Here is a 13120-nt window from a genome sequence, read left to right on the forward strand (position 1 = left end):
ACACCTTGTGATGTACATGGTTAACTGTAAAAACAGCAAAGTGTGCATTAGTTGTTAAAGAAACTAACTGTACAAATGAAGTAGCCCTCTAATTATATGAGGTCTTTGCATTCCTCTTTATTTTTTACTATCAAGTAGAAGGGCATGCACATGACAATGGAAGCATCACTAGAATAATTTGCTAAAAGGTATAAAAAGCACAGTGAAGTGATCATGGTCACAAAACCAGATTACTGTATGATCTTCCCAGCAAGCCATGGTTAATGTTGTGAGCAAATGTTTATTTTTGACTAGGGAAGACAGAAAAATTTCAGATCTGACTCTATGCAGCCCTCGTTTGTGGGGGAAAAGCAGCATGAAAAAGCTGGAAATCATTAAGCTGTGTGAGCAGAGATCTGAAATCACATAACATCTTTGAGAACCACCAAAGATGTGTTATGGCAGAAGCAGATGAAATACCACTGAAGTTCAAAACAACTGACTGGATAAATCACCTGTATCTTTTAATTTCTTCGGCCCTTACTGAAAGGTACTCAACCTAGCACATAAAGAAAAAGCAGCTCTCTCGACAGAGATAGGGAGACGTGTGTGTAAAATCAGCTCAACATAACATTTTCTTCAGAGAAAATTAACTTTGATTAACATCTGTAGAAGTCTGAATGACTCCAACCAGACAGGCAGGGATTGCCTGGGCTAATGACCAGAGCTCTCTTTTCAAGGAATGATTGAACTATGCTGTACATTGCTGAAAGCGGGACTTCAGCCTGAATTTATCACTTGCCAGAAGAGCAACTTGCACTCCTGCAACACATTTTCCACCTCTTGTTTTTCAGTTAGCCCTAGCTGTAAGTTCACCTTACACAGGAAAATCAGACTTGGGCTAAAAATACATTATCATATCTTGAACTATCAAAGCAAAGAAGCTTTTAATTCTGAAAGAGATTTAATGACCAGCATATTCTGGGAAACAAAGTTTACAACCAGCACTTGAAAATCCTTACTTTTACACTACATTTTACTATTTTTACTTGGTTTTACAATAAGCAATCAGTATTCTTCTTTCTTATATTCTAACTGCAAATTGCTTTAAGAATAGTGTATGGACCAGTAGAGTAAGGCACTACTATCAGGGAGTAAACTGTAATACTACGTATGGGAGTAAAATTGTCAGAACCCAGGTGTCAAAAGTGATCACACCCTACTACAAACAAAGGTTAAAGAATACTATGTCGACCTATGTAAATACATCAGTGTGGAATAGTCATGTCTAAGAAATGCCCTCAGCTTTTCTGAGGAAAAATTTCTAGCAAAAACAAGATTTTCTTACTTAAGCATATTCTACTTCCACCAAGAGTTAAAATCAGTAGGACCAAACCTCTCAGGAGCAGTTTGGAGACCTGGACATGTAGAAAGTGCCTATTTATTATACATCAAGTCAGAAGGCAGTTAATATGAAAAACAGGAACGCAAATCCAACCAATATTTTCTTAGAGGGCTGGCAGCAAACTGTCAGATGCACGTGTGACCTCAAAACAACCTTTTGCCAGATGCCTCTTTAACCTCATACAATTACATCAACTTCTAAAAAGACCGGTACATTTTACCATTTTCCCCCTTTGGTTATGCAAATTAAGGAGATGTGCTCAAAAGACAGATTGAAAATATTTAGTTCTGTGTGTTTTTCTCCGTCTTAAAGCCTCAAAATAAAGCTGCCTAATACAGCAGAATGTACTTTAACTTCTTTTTTCTCCCCAGAATTAAAACTGGTGTAGAAGTTATACAAGAAATCTTCATCTTTCTTTTTTCCTCCCTTGGGTCAGTGTTTAAAACCAGGTAACTTTTTGAGATAGCTCTGAATTAAGGGGCCATGACAACATTCAGCCAAAGTAATCAATAAATCACTTTTAATACTATTTACTATATTTAAGTAAATAACTTTTTTTTTCATAAAAAGCATGTCATAAATCTTATGTTGCAATCAATAGAGGCCAATACAATGATTCATCTTATTCAGATTAAAAAATGTTAGCCTGTATGCTAACATTTTTAAAAGGGCATTTTTGCTAATTAAAAAATAATCAAATGCATAGCAAAGAAGCATCATTAATGTGTTTCAGGGGCTCAAGCGTTAGAAAGCAAAAAAAAAGAGAAATGGGGAAATGTAATAGACTGAGAAGTAAGTAGGTCATGTGTAGTAAGGTGCTAAAAATACTAACATCTGATTTGTGCCTGAGAGAAGTATTTTTAAAATCCAGATTTGCACAAGTAAATGAAGAATTGAAAAGTCCTTTGTCAGAAAACACATGCTTTGATGAAGCATTAAAAAAGATTCCCTGCATTGTACAGAATTCAGGAAAAAATATTTCCTTTAAGAAATATACCTCCTTATACAGCAAAACAATGAATTTCAGTTGTTCTGTAACCCAGTTCCTTTAATCTGCATAAGAGATGCTGACTGAGTTCACTCAACCAAATCACTACTGGCTTTCAGAATACAATCAACACATGCTTTTCAACAGTATTAATATAGCATGAAGCTTGTGCTCCTAATTATTCATGTTTTTGCATTCTGTTTTTTCCCCCTGCTGTAAAATATGCAAATTTACTTCTTTGTGTTATTTAGGTCCCACATGGGCCTCAACAGATCTGTTTGGAAGGAATTACAAGCCAACATCTAGATACACGCTGTCAACATTTCAAGCTTCATTATTTTTATTAGGTTGGAATGCCATTATAGATTTGATATTAGGCTTTAAAGAGCTTTTTATAAATCTGTCAAAAACCTACAGTCTAATAAAATGGTGTACTGATAATTACTACTGCTCCACTTTGTGTGTGCCTGTGTGCGTGCATGGGAGAGAAAAGCCCTACAACCCCTGAATACAAGAGAAATCCCCATCTGGCGGTACTATTGAAAAACGCAGTTTGTTTTTGTGCAAAATTAGTACCCAAGAGGATTAGTTTGACTTCATTACTGAATGAAGGGTAGCCATTACCTCCTTATGCAACTAACGATCGCTGAGAGGACTGTGTCTTTGAATTATACATCCTCCCTTTTCTAGCCAACTCTGACTGTAAAATTCAGTGCCCAAATGAGCTACTAATGATTTTTAAGTATAAAGCCCAGAAAGCAGCAATTCAAGAAAAAGGTCACTTAATACAGTGATGTTCTGGTGTGTATCGGAAGCGTTCACTTACAGTGGCATAGATTGACATATCTAAAGTACTCGTTAGACAAAAAATATTTAAAGATTTCTCCAAATCTCATATTATTATAAAGTTAGTATAAAATACTTGTATACTTAAACAACATAATGAAATGGTAGCTTGGTTAGTAGAAGACTACACAAGCACTTACTGATATATTAAAAAAATATGTAATATAAGCCCATTGATACAGAAAGTGAAAGGACACTGAGACACCGCTTTTTTCCAACTGGCAGAAAGCTTTGTGCATTTCTTTAATGTAATAGTATATTTTAAAACGCTGCAGCAGCCCATCCTTCCTTACTAGCACCACTAAAAGCTCCTTAAATATTAATGAAAAAAAAACAATTTAGAGATTTACAGGAATCTACTACACATTACTACTGCCTCCTAGAAAACAAACAGCAGCAGCAGCAACACTAAGATTTTACAAATCTCTTGATGCATTTAATTTTTGAAGTGTGTATGCAGAGTGGAGAAACCAAAAACCTATTTGAATTGCAGTAAAAAACTCATATGCAGTAGTCCTTTGATTTGAGAGGATCAAAATATTAAATTTTCCTTTCATAACGTGCTCACTCTTGAAGATTTTGAAACCACATTTCTCTCAGAAGCAAACATTTAAGAAGTTCTTAAAAACATATGTAGAGATATGTATTACCAAGATTAGTGTGTAAACAAATAGGTCTTTATATCATGTTGGGTGACAGCGGGGGTGTCCGTTAATTCAAATATGCGATTTATCCAAATCTTCCTTCCACAATAAAAGGTACCTCAAAGACTATCTGCACGCAAAATAAATTCATGTCAAAACTGAAACTGGAATTGAAGAGGAAGCAATACATGTAAAATTGCTCTTCAGAAAAACAGCGTCAAGATTTCCAGAACTAAAGACTGACTAGTTTTGATCATTTTACTTTTTCATATCTCCAGCATAGAAGACTTCCTGATTTGTGAAAGATGTTATTTCGCAATGTAACTGCAGCTAACAGAGGGAAACTTTCAGTTGGCTGTAAATCAATCTTTCCAGTCTCATAGCTGAGCGAGGATGCTCCTGTCTACAGACAATGATGATTCCATATTAAGGAATTACAATACTGAATTAACTCAGTAATACATGTACTGAACACAGCCAAGTAGGGTTAAAGTATTTCATTTAAGATAAAGCCAAAGTTTGAGTGTCTTGCAGAGATTAGCTTAAGATAGTAAGCTATACCTGACCACCAACATTTTGAGATAAGACTATCTGTTATCATCCATCATAATTTATTAAACTCATGTACTCCTTTTGCATCCCATTATGCTGCTGACTTTGTCACAACATGCAGCAGTGATGATTTCTACAACATCTTGCTTCTCACAAAAAACTTCCTGAACTTTCCACCTTTTTTCTCATATCAGTTCTCTTCTACTTTCTTAATAATGAAGAAATTTTTGCCTTATACTGTATTTCATCTCACAGGATGAAAAAAAGCAGTTCCCACTTTGTTTTCTGTGAGGTTTTAAATGTTGGTGCAAGTCTGGCCACATTTGTTCTGTGGAGCTCCTTCTCTTCAGACATCACCATTGAAACAGAGGCACATGTTGGTTAATTTGAGAGATCCAGGACTCACTTAAATATCACAAGTCCTTCTCCTTATTAGGAAGAGATTTCAAAACACTTAATTTCTTATGTCTATGACTATTTATATTCTCTTGAGAGGAAACATAACAGGCAAAAATCATACTTGTTCCAATAGTGAGAAGCATAACAAGCAAGTGTTCATCCAAAATTTGTTTACTATTTCTATATGGCCTCCAAGCATCTAGGAAAGCACAGTAAGGAAAACGGAGGTTTACAGAACAGGAGTGTATCTTCATTATAAAAATCCTGCCAACCCTTTTCACCATGGCCATACCCTCACTACATCTGTGACAGTCACACCATGCAGATGAGAATCCCATGCCTGCCCATTTTTCCTTGGGGGCTTACTCTTGGAACTGGAAAAAAATCTACACCAAAATTGTTGGATGTCAGAAAACAACCTTCAGGTGACAGTCAAATGCTCTCTATAAGTCAATAATAATACTCCCTACCACCTGGTAGAGACCCACACCTGAGGTTAAGAGCAGAGCTCTGACATAATAGCCATTAGTCAGTTTGAAAATTCATGTTAATTTGTATCTAAAAAAATGAAACAGGAAGCTGTCATAAGTTCAAAGAAAAATCAGAAGTTTACAGATCAGGCTTATCAGCAGCAGCAACTGAGCTGCTTCTCCAAGCCATTTACTCCATTCCAATTCATGACATAAAAAGATCCCTGAAAGAAAACAAAACAAAACCCAACAACTCTTAAATCCATGAAACAGATTGGTCTTTAAAACGCAATTTAAAAGTAAACAAAGTAGACTTGAACTCGGGCATGGCCAAAGGCTCAGATCAAGAGCTCCCCAGAGAACCATGCTGTCTCCAGATGCCACCAAACAGCAAGACGACCACCCTGGCTGTACAGGCCCGACGTCACCACCGGGCTCAGCAACAGCTTCCCCAGCCCCAGGGGTTTAGCTGTCCATATGCATGGCCAGCACTGAGCACATGCATCAGGATCTGGGCAAAAAGTTGGAGGAGAAGCCTCATCTCAGGTCCTTGGTCCTTGCCCAAGCCATCCCACAGGGATGCCTGTGGCTGTTCATGCACCTCGGTGACCCCAACCCACTGATTTGACCACCTGGCCTGGCCTCAGCTCTGCCCCCTCCCTGAGGACTTCTTCTGAGGACTCTCCACCAACTTTGGTCACCATCACCAGGCCTGCTCTGCTGTCCTTGCTTAGGCAACAAGGGACCACAGCCCTCGTAGGCAAGTTCTCTACCCAAGCCCCCGGCCTCTCAGTGCCCTCACTCAGCTGCAGATTCTCCTGCCTGGCAAAGACACCAGCACTTGCTGCTCCCTCACCCTGGCTTACATCAAAATTTCTGGAAAAGTAATTAAAACCCTGCACGTCAGCATCTGAAGCTAAACCTGAAAACAAAAACAACATTCAGCAGTACTTTTTAAAGAGCACATACAGAACAATATTCTGTGATAAGTGTTTTTTCTTCATTTGTTTGTTTGTTTGCTTTATTTTGTTTTAAAATAAGGGTGATGAGACACTGGGACTGGTTGCCCAGAGAAGTTGTGGATGCCCCATCAGTGGAAGTGTTGAAAGTCAAGTTGAACAGGACTTTGAACAATGTAAGAGATGTCCCTGCCCATGACAGGCAGGTTGGACTAGATGATCTTCAAAGGCCCCTTCCAACCCAAACTATTCTGTGGTTCTGTGATACTTTCATTGTCTTCAAGCAAAAAACACTCACCGACCACCCTAGTGAAAACATCTGCACCATGTGGATGTTTGTAGAGTTTCTGACCTTCTTGCTAAACACACATGGGAAGCAGCATTGCTGTCTCAGGTTTTCAGTTCCTGATCTGAGACTGAGATTAGGACTACAAGTCGCATGCATCTTTGAGATCTGATGGGAGATATTTAGCTGTGTGCCAAACCAAAATGCTAGCTCTAACCTGTCTTCTCTTTGGCTAGCAACAGTAAGAATGGATGGTAGGCTGGAACTTATTTTATATAAAAAAAGCCACAAACCATGAAAAATTTCTTAAAAATGACTACTCTTCAAAATCTCTAAACTAAATGGAAACTTACTTGTTTTCTGAATTTTGGCAAATTTGTGATAATCAGGCAACTCCCTGAAACATTTTTCATATTTCTGCAATTGTTTCACTCATCAAAACCAACCACATGTGTTTGCGTGTATTTCATAAGTCTCTTCCCTTTTCAAAATAATAGTTCTGCTTGTTACAGAACAAGTGCCACTTTTACAGCTTCATGAACAGATGAGATGACCAGTATCTGGAAAATAAGTGAACTAGTAGGTAGATGTAAAAATGCTTTAGTCCCTGGTAGAAAATTACATTTTATATTTATTTTGTGGAGAGTGAATTACAAATTATATTTTCTTGACTCCCACACATGCAGTGTTTGCCCCAAAAGATAAAATAGAGAATATCTTTCAGCTACTATGCTGCAAAGTTGTTTTCGTTGCTTCAAGAGTTTTCATGAGTCACCTTTTTAGTCAAAGAATAGATATTCAGATATTGAAATTCCAAATGCATTGCTATTCAACAAGCAAAAGTAGATTTAAATTATTGTAATATATAACAGGAGTTGGAGGAGTTGTGAAAAAAAAGCAGAAAACAAACAAAGATCCTCAAGATTTGAAAGGGTGATAGTTCTGGTGGTTCTTTCTCAACTAAGTTTTGAACTGTCTTCCCTTTTTTTCAAGTAGCAGATGATACAGAAAGAGATTAAAATAATTAAATATTCTTAGGAAAATCACAGTCCAATTATCTACATTTAACTGTGATGCTCAGTACTCTCACTACATTACTGAATAGGTAATGGACATTCTTTCTTCATAAGGCTCATTCAGACTTCCAGTAAGGCTCCTGACTGTCCTTATCAGTGCTGCACAGTGTGAACAATCCTGCAAGGGACTTGTGACAGACAAGCTCTCCTGACCACAACAGTGAGAATCAGAAGCAAGCGTCCCCTGAGGATGCATTTTTCCTCTTCTTTCTCCAGGAAAGAAAAGCAAAACACTTCCTCCCATGTCCACAGAGTATCAGCAGACCAGGGTTTTTGTTCTTACATACTTTCAATGACAGACTGGGTGTAGAAACCAACATTAGAAATTAAATTCTCGCTCCCTTCAAGAGTGTCCAGTGCCTACAGCAGTATTCACACCAAAGGTCCTATAATCCTATTGAGAGCTGTTAGAGACATTGAGTATTGGTATTCTAGAATATCTTATACCTAAATTCAAAAAAGCTTCAGAACCTCCCATGTGAATAATAAAAAGATAACTAGCAGAATAGCTAGGTATTGTGGTTTGGTTTTGCCTTTGTTTTGGACTGCTATTATTCCTAGGCAAACAAAACTTCTAGGTAAGTATCTGCTCAAGTGCTGACCTATAATTCTGCAATGAAATCCATCTAGCAAGATAGTGATGTGCTCCACTGACAAGGGTGACAGCAGAGTAAAAGTTAGTTAGTAGGAAATTACAGTCCATTTCATTGCAGGTTGCTAAATTAACTTCCATCCAAGCAAAAAATCTTAATAAATAGAAATAAAACAAGAGAAGATTCAAGGAAAATTGATAGTTCTTAAATTTCTATTTAACAGACCAAATTAATATGAATTTATATGAACAAAGTTTTAACAGTCACTGACAGCATTTAAGGAAAAAGGAATGACGTTAAATTGAATGCAGAATTAGGCCCAGCAATTGTGAAACATACGCAACTTTTGGGTGCAGAACTCAAACTCTCTGCTTATTACAGAATTTCAAACTCTAAATGATCTCCAGACTTTTTTTGGGACAATGATGTGTCTCCTTCGACTCTCCCACAATGCAAGTGCTGGAGTGATTTGATGTGACCATCAAAACCAGTGCAGTGGAAGGTAACCATGAAACATGACAACACAGAGTCACAGATGTGAAGGCAGATTTGTTTCAATAGAGAACTATTACAAAGAACTAAGTTCTCCTCAGAAAGAGTTCCAATAGTCTCTCATATTGTTAGATTTTTATAATCTAGAGGCTTTCGTGACTTGAAAATGCTCAAGAAGTAACACCTACAGAAACACAGTAAGATTCCTGGTAAGAACAAGTCAGTAAATCAGAGCAGCAGAAGCGGAATATTGATGATGACAGATTTACAAGGAGGAAAACACAAATTTTCAAGAGGAAAAAGAAAAGAATCAGTTACAGCATGACAGCAATAAATTCTTTATCTTCTGCATGCTTGAGCCATCCTATAAGCCTGTGAAAGAGCTTGACTAAAGCTCCAAGTTTAGCCAGTCCACAGATGAGTACACTTCAGATTAGTTTTTGAATAACAAAAAGACTTGGAAGACCTTAAGCTGGTTAATTTTCATCAAACTAAGAAAAAGCCAGATTCTGAGACAGAACACTGACATTTGCCATGTGATTAAAAATATACAGATGCTTCTTGGCTTCCAATATAAAAAGACTTTCAGAGTAACACCAAAAGGAAGGATCTTGAAAAACAAAGTCATCTAACGACTGCAATAAGATATTCTCTTCCCACAACTCTAATCATAAAGCTAGAAGCCTAAATTTCGAGCATTCTTGTTTTGTAAGGACATAACTTCTTGCTCGCAATATGAGAGGAAGACAAGAAACTACATTTTCAGTGCTCTTGAATAAGAGTTCGTACCTATGGAAATAAAACTTCAGCTATTTAGTCCAAATGATGAGACTAGGAATATTAATTCCTTCAGGAAAGTAAGAATTCCAAACAATTTTTATCATGGCTTCTCTTCACATTTCATTTGGTCTAAGCACTTCAAATAAATTTTCACATTCCAAAGATGATAAGAATCACTCCATACAGAAGCGCCACTTACCCACAATGACAAATCCATCTGCCTCTCTCTCTGGTACTGTAACCTTCTTTGAATCTTGACTTTTTCGAAAGAAGCTGAACATAACCTCTTTTTTTTTTTTTTCCTTCTGAGTCGTTATCTAAAATGAAGAAAAAACATGTTACATAAATATAAAATATCAGAATTTACCATAAGAAGTTCACACTATGCCAAAGGCCACATGCATGATATTACAGCTTAGTCTTTATTACCAGATTGGAAACATCGTGCATTTGTATGTTAGACAGATTACCTTGTGATGTAACAATTGACTTCAATATGCAAAAAGAGAATGAAGTATAAAAGACGTTTCCATAAAGTTTTGAATCGACTGGAAGCATTAAAAAAAAGCAAAGCAACAAACAAAAAACGCACAACTTCAACCTTTCTGAAGGAAAGTGAAAGAAGGAAACACCTTTCAGCATTTATCCAGCACACTTCCATATTTTTGTGCTACTCTGAATTGTTGTTTCACCAACTTTCTCAGCAGAGTTAGTTATAAAACATCTAAACTTCAAAGCCCAAAACATGATCCTATAAAATGTGCAGCTTTATAATGCAGGAATACCTGAATGAAGCAAACTATACAAGAGATTTTCAGTTTTAAGTGTCTGTGCATCAATTTAAAAGACCAACCCACCCACTCCTACAACATTAGCATCATATCTACTTTCATTTTTCCCATTTGCAATCTTGGAGACAGATTAACACTTGGGTGAATTTGATTACCAGTTACCACTGATTCCCTTAATAGAAACTGCGACAAAATCATGTATTACAAATTTTTTTCACAACAATGATTCAATAAAAGAATCTTCCAAAGCAGCTAATATCCGAGTTCACAGCAGCTACAACAAAATAAGGAAACTAGAGGGATAAAAACATCAAGTGCAAAAGATGATGGCCAGTATGTATTCTCTCTGCAGACTGGTATATTACATATGGAAGCAACTCTGAATAGCTTAGAAAGGACAAATTCATATTAAAAACTTCATGAGCACTAGCCAGAAGATAGGCAACTGGGCCAGCTTTTGCAAAATTATGTCCTATGAACCACCCCATAAGCATGAACACATCCAATCTTCTAACCAAACTAATCATTCTGAACTTTAAGACATAGACTCAAGGAAGCTTCTCTTCTTCCAAGAAAAGTTATAAGAAAAGCCTCTTGTGCGTCACTCTTGTGAAGTACAACCAACAGAACTATACAAAGCACATATCCACAAGTTCAGGTTACCGAGAGGACTGCCCGTGTACCACCAACCTACTTTCTATTTTCTACCCAGCTGGCACCAGTGAATGCAGGAGCTGAGAGTGTCCCCAGCTTCCTCCCGCCACAGCGCTGGGACAACAAGCAAAGAGCAGCAGCCGCCTGCTGTCCCTGAGGGCCAAACTCAGACCACTGGACCACACCAGCCCATGGAGCAGCCTGTGGTCTGGCTGAAACATGCTGTGTGCCAAACAGAGGAAGATTTCAATAAACTATAATGTCAATGTAAAATCAGTAAAAAACAGAATAATGTAATTTCAAGTTCGAAGTAGAGTTTGAGGAGCAGAATCCTGATTTACTTTGCAGACACCAATATTTAAAGAAGGGACTGACAAACTGATAGCAATGACTAACATACACCTCCAACAGAGGAAAGGAGTCCAGTCTAAAGAAAAAAGGTGCACAGTGTCAAGTTTCAATAACATTATTTCACAGTAAATTTAACAAATAAGAATATTTAGAGGCTGGCAAAAAGAAGAGTGCTACCATGCAGTGTTTGGATTAAAAAATAAATAAATATATATATAGAAATCCTGCATTAATTATTTGCTAGAAAATCTCACTTCCCACCCAAATATTCACGGTACCATAAGCAAGATTTTTTTTTTCCCCCTAGTCAGTGACAGACACCAATTAACTGCACAATCAGCACTGAGTATTCACCAGATATAAACTGCCTCAACTCTGCTTTTAAAAGCAATACCAAGCTCTTCCATACTTGATTTCACAGAAAGTCCTATATGAAGTGTAAGCACTGGCTTTCAGGAATAGTATATAAATAGAACATGGCAAAAGTGGCAACCATTCAAACTGTGGCCTGATACTTGAGACTTAAAGACTGAATATACTGCAGGCTGGCCAGTTATTGCTTGCTTATGCTGATGCAGTACAGTTTCTAGCAACCAAACAAATGACATCAATGTACACAAGAACAGAACAAACCACCAAGTCCCAGATATGCAGTAATTAAAAGAAAATGTTACTTATCTGCATTTTGTTCCTTTTTGCTTGTTTTCCTATCTTACCATGTGAAATACTGATATTTCCAGTTCTGTGGAGATTACACAGTAGAAACTCCTAATTACCTCATTTATTCCTTACCTTCCCCCACACCCAGGCTCAACACATGGCGCCAGCAGCATATTCCTTTTTCAGCCCTCAGGGAATAAGTCTTCTCCTGCTACCAATTAGGGTTGTCAGTCCCATAGCTCAAGTGGTAAAAACCTGTGCTGTAATGCTCAAGAGTCAGGTTTCTGCTCCGATGATGTATGAAGGAGAGGCAGTTGTGGAACAGTTTAAAACGCAATTTTACCTTCATCTTAAGCGTTCAACAACAAGAAGCAAAACCAAGCTGATGTGTAAAATCTTACAAGTAGCTTTGGTAAAGGCTCAGATTCCAGTCAGCCACTTCAGGTGCCAGAGCTGAAGTCGCTCCAATCACATTTTTTTCTCTTTGAGTTCTGCATTATTGTACAGTTTTCGGCTTTATCACATCCTTTCTTGCAAAGAGGAAAGCATCTTAATCAGTATATACATGGCACAAAAGAGTTTTACAGGAAACCATGCATTTGTTGTCTTTTAAATCCTGCATATTTAACATAGCTAAACTTCACTGCTTGAAAGACAACATATATTTTAATTCAGAGTAGATTAACAATCAGTACAATTTGATCTAGCCAAATTAATGTTACAAACACTTTCACATACTAGGTTTCTTCCTTTCCTTGATAGAAGGCAGCCTGAGTATCCCATTTTCTCTAAAAGCCACAAAATCCACTTATCTATATACATGACACTTGATCTTTACTTCGTAGTTTTCACTTTCTGAAGTAGCTTTAACTTAATTCCACTGCCAGCAGTATTGCTCAAACAGAAAACAAAACAAGCAAAACAAAACCCCACATATCCTTTTGCTTGAAGCAGAGAAACAAACAAAGCAAACAAAAGTATCCTCTAAGTTCCAGCCTCAAATTGTTAGGCTGTTAAAACCAGGGGACCAGCAGTAACAAAATAGCATATGCTGTGTTTTGTTATTATGAATGTCACGGAAGTGGTAGGAATTCACGTATTAAAAAGGTCTTAACACGCTTAAAGAGGACGTTTCCTTCTCTCGTGTTCACCACTTAGAAACAAAACTTGTACTTGCAGATCTTACAGGTCTGAG

The 13120-nt window shown here is 37.3% G+C and overlaps 1 protein-coding gene across 1 annotated transcript in view; it reads right to left on the minus strand.

Annotated features, from left to right (window-relative positions):
- The window catches only part of UMAD1 (UBAP1-MVB12-associated (UMA) domain containing 1), an 80419-nt gene that overhangs the window by 62741 nt on the left and 4558 nt on the right, over positions 1-13120 (minus strand). The window contains exon 2 of the mRNA XM_065831521.2: positions 9669-9786. Within this exon, the coding sequence (XP_065687593.1) occupies positions 9669-9750 (82 nt within the window). The 5' untranslated portion in view covers positions 9751-9786. The remainder of the gene's footprint in view (positions 1-9668; positions 9787-13120) is intronic.

Source organism: Patagioenas fasciata, chromosome 2, assembly GCF_037038585.1.
Source record: "Patagioenas fasciata isolate bPatFas1 chromosome 2, bPatFas1.hap1, whole genome shotgun sequence".
Taxonomy (NCBI): Eukaryota; Metazoa; Chordata; class Aves; order Columbiformes; family Columbidae; genus Patagioenas; species Patagioenas fasciata.